Source organism: Ascaphus truei, chromosome 20 (genome assembly GCF_040206685.1).
Source record: "Ascaphus truei isolate aAscTru1 chromosome 20, aAscTru1.hap1, whole genome shotgun sequence".
NCBI classification, from domain to species: Eukaryota; Metazoa; Chordata; class Amphibia; order Anura; family Ascaphidae; genus Ascaphus; species Ascaphus truei.
This window is the reverse complement of record NC_134502.1, coordinates 2,559,426-2,563,063: the sequence shown is the minus strand read 5'-3', so window position 1 is coordinate 2,563,063 and position 3,638 is coordinate 2,559,426. Positions and strand designations below refer to the sequence as shown.

At 43.2% G+C, this 3,638-nt stretch overlaps 1 protein-coding gene across 2 annotated transcripts in view; it reads left to right on the top strand.

The window, feature by feature from the left end:
• Nucleotides 1-3,638, top strand: part of MUCL1 (mucin like 1) — a 162,126-nt gene that overhangs the window by 152,707 nt on the left and 5,781 nt on the right. The window contains exons 2-3 of one of the 2 annotated variants that reach the window (XM_075577247.1): nucleotides 2,385-2,402; nucleotides 3,562-3,624. In XM_075577247.1, coding sequence (XP_075433362.1) covers nucleotides 2,385-2,402; nucleotides 3,562-3,624 — 81 coding nt within the window. The remainder of the gene's footprint in view (nucleotides 1-2,384; nucleotides 2,403-3,561; nucleotides 3,625-3,638) is intronic. The other variant, XM_075577246.1, reaches the window with a different exon arrangement.

Below are 3,638 nucleotides of genomic sequence, written 5' to 3'. Positions count from 1 at the left end.
AAGATGAGGTGTGTAAGGGGTTATTCTATTATGTCTATGGGGGACAGAGGATGTGTGTAAGGGGTTATTCTATTATGTCTATGGGGGACAGAGGATGTGTGTAAGGGCTTATTCTATTAAGTCTATGGGGGAAGATGAGGTGTGTAAGGGGTTATCCTTTTAAGTCTATGGGGACAGATGAGGTGTGTAAGGGGTTATCCTTTTAAGTCTATGGGGACAGATGAGGTGTGTAAGGGGGTGAACCTGAGTTTCATTGGGTGATCCTATTATAATCAATAGGGGCAACTGGTGTGTCTAAGAGGGGGATAATATTAAAATGTAGGAGTATAGCTGGTACAGTAGCGACATCTTTTATTGCACTAAATGCCGGCGGCATGCCGGGATCTACCCCAGCTGCCGCCAGTAATAACCGCGCGCCGCCGCGTTTCCCCCACGCACCCCCCCTCCACTTCGCGTGCAATTTACCCCCCCTTCCGGACCCCGAACCCGGCTCCTGCTCTGCCCCTCTGCTTCCCCGCACCCCCGCTTACCTTAATTTGATCTCCAGGGGTGTCGGGGAAGCCGGGGAAGATGGGGAAGCCGGGCGCGCACGTGACTGTGACGTCACAGTGCGCCACCACGTGCCGCGGCTACCCGCTTCCCAGACGCATGCAGCCGGCGGCTTTTACTCGAATAAAAGCTGCCGCTGCTATATGTAAGAGTCTGATTCTGAATGTTAGACCCTATTACATCCAATGGGACAACTGATGTGTGTAACAGGGGGCGGCGGGTCTGACGTTTATATGGGGATGCTATTAAAGTCTATACGGCTCCTGATTTAACAGGGTAATTGGATGTCTTAGGGGGAAAGGATGTGTGTAAGTGGGTGACCCTATTACATTTTGGGGGTTTAACTGCCATGCAAAAGAGGTTGATCGTTTAAAATTCTACAGGAGACAGATGCTGTGTGTACGAGGGCAGTCCTACATTTTATAGGGTAACCCTATAAAAATATATGGGATATCTGATCTCTATTTAACTCTATAGGGACAATTGATGTCTCCTGAGTTTATAGCATGATCGTAATAAAATATATTTGGGAAACTGAACCCGTTTTCTTAATGTAACATTTCGATATCTTGGTCCATTTCTAGGCCGATGTGTAATAAAGAGAAGGGATTTTAGGATCATGAAATATCTCACGCCTTATATTTTCTCCCACTCACAAGGGGAGCTACGGCCTACGTGGCGGCCATTTTGCATTCATCTTGAGCTAGAGCGAGTTTGTTGGCTGCAAGAGTTTGGGTTCTGAGAGGATTATTTTAATTCTTATTTAATATAGTTGTGTACAAGAATTCTCTAATATGTCTTTAGCCCACACTCGCCTGGGCAGATATAAGAAAAGCCATAGTTGTTTGTGAAGAGTAAATTTAGCTTTGGATTCAGAGGCCTTCAAAGTAAATTCCAAAGCTAAAACCTTTACAATGGTGTGTCTAAGAGGGGGATAATATTAAAATGTAGGAGTATAGCTGGTATGTAAGAGTCTGATTCTGAATGTTAGACCCTATTACATCCAATGGGACAACTGATGTGTGTAACAGGGGGCGGCGGGTCTGACGTTTATATGGGGATGCTATTAAAGTCTATACGGCTCCTGATTTAACAGGGTAATTGGATGTCTTAGGGGGAAAGGATGTGTGTAAGTGGGTGACCCTATTACATTTTGGGGGTTTAACTGCCATGCATAAGAGGTTGATCGTTTAAAATTCTACAGGAGACAGATGCTGTGTGTACGAGGGCAGTCCTACATTTTATAGGGTAACCCTATAAAAATATATGGGATATCTGATCTCTATTTAACTCTATAGGGACAATTGATGTCTCCTGAGTTTATAGCATGATCGTAATAAAATATATTTGGGAAACTGAACCCGTTTTCTTAATGTAACATTTCGATGTCTTGGTCCATTTCTAGGCCGATGTGTAATAAAGAGAAGGGATTTTAGGATCATGAAATATCTCACGCCTTATATTTTCTCCCACTCACAAGGGGAGCTACGGCCTACGTGGCGGCCATTTTGCATTCATCTTGAGCTAGAGCGAGTTTGTTGGCTGCAAGAGTTTGGGTTCTGAGAGGATTATTTTAATTCTGATTTAATATAGTTGTGTACAAGAATTCTCTCATACGTCTTTAGCCCACACTCGCCTGGGCAGATATAAGAAAAGCCATAGTTGTTTGTGAAGAGTAAATTTAGCTTTGGATTCAGAGGCCTTCAAAGTAAACTCCAAAGCTAAAACCTTTACAATGTGTATTGGGTGATAGAAATGTCCCCTTTGATTCCATTATTATTACCTATTGGCACGTGCGAATACTAACTTTCTCTTTTCTTTTTGATTTCTTACAGTGTTTGTCAACTGTCAAAGTAAGTTTTTCTACTCACAAAGAGTAAGGGGTAGAAAGAGAAACACAGAGAGAAAGGGAAAAAAGAGGGGGGGAAAGATGAAAAGAGGGGGAGAAACATAGATAAAGAATAGAAAGAGAGAGATGTAAAAAGAGAGTGAGGGAGAGAAACATAGATAAAGGAGGGAGAGAGAGAGAGAGAGAGAGAGAGAGAGAGAGAGAGAGAGAGAGAGAGAGAGAGAGAGAGAGAGAGAGAGAGAGAGAGAGATTGAGAGATTGAGGTGGAGAGAGATTGAGAGATTGAGACAGAGAGAGATTGAGAGATTGAGACAGAGAGAGATTGAGAGATTGAGACAGAGAGAGATTGAGAGATTGAGACAGAGCGAGATTGAGAGATTGAGACAGAGAGAGATTGAGAGATTGAGACAGAGAGAGATTGAGAGATTGAGACAGAGAGAGATTGAGAGATTGAGACAGAGAGAGATTGAGAGATTGAGACAGAGAGAGATTGAGAGATTGAGACAGAGAGAGATTGAGAGATTGAGACAGAGAGAGAGAGATTGAGACAGAGAGAGAGAGATTGAGACAGAGAGAGAGAGATTGAGACAGAGAGAGATTGAGAGATTGAGACAGAGAGAGATTGAGAGATTGAGACAGAGAGAGAGAGAGAGATTGAGACAGAGAGAGAGAGAGAGAGAGAGAGATTGAGAGATTGAGACGGAGAGAGAGATTGAGAGATTGAGACGGAGAGAGAGAGATTGAGACGAAAAGAAAGATGAAAAGAAACTTAGATAAAGAAGAGAGAGAAAGAGAGAGAGTAAATCAACAAAAGAGAAAAAGAGAAGAAATTAAATAAAAGAGAGAGAGAGGTGAGATACTAGTGAGGGGGAAGAGAGAGACACCGTTATACAATAAAAGGTGTTACATTGTTTCATTATTAGACCCCCCATATTATGTTACTGTTAGTGGGATAGGGGGGCTTCATCATGGGGCAATATATTAGCAGCCAGGTTTGCTAAGGCGTCTTCTGCCATAAGAGACCTTCTGGTGGTGGAAGAAGACACCGTCGATATGGACCATTCCAGTCAATGGGCTATAAGTCGCCTTCTAGCACTGGGTGGTGTCTTGTGGTAGAAGACTGTTACACATTATTTACATGTCCTCTTGTGTTTTCCTTATAGCTACAACTGCACCCACAACTACGACCACAACTGCGACAACTACAACCACAACTGTGGCCGCAAGTATGTACCTGTTA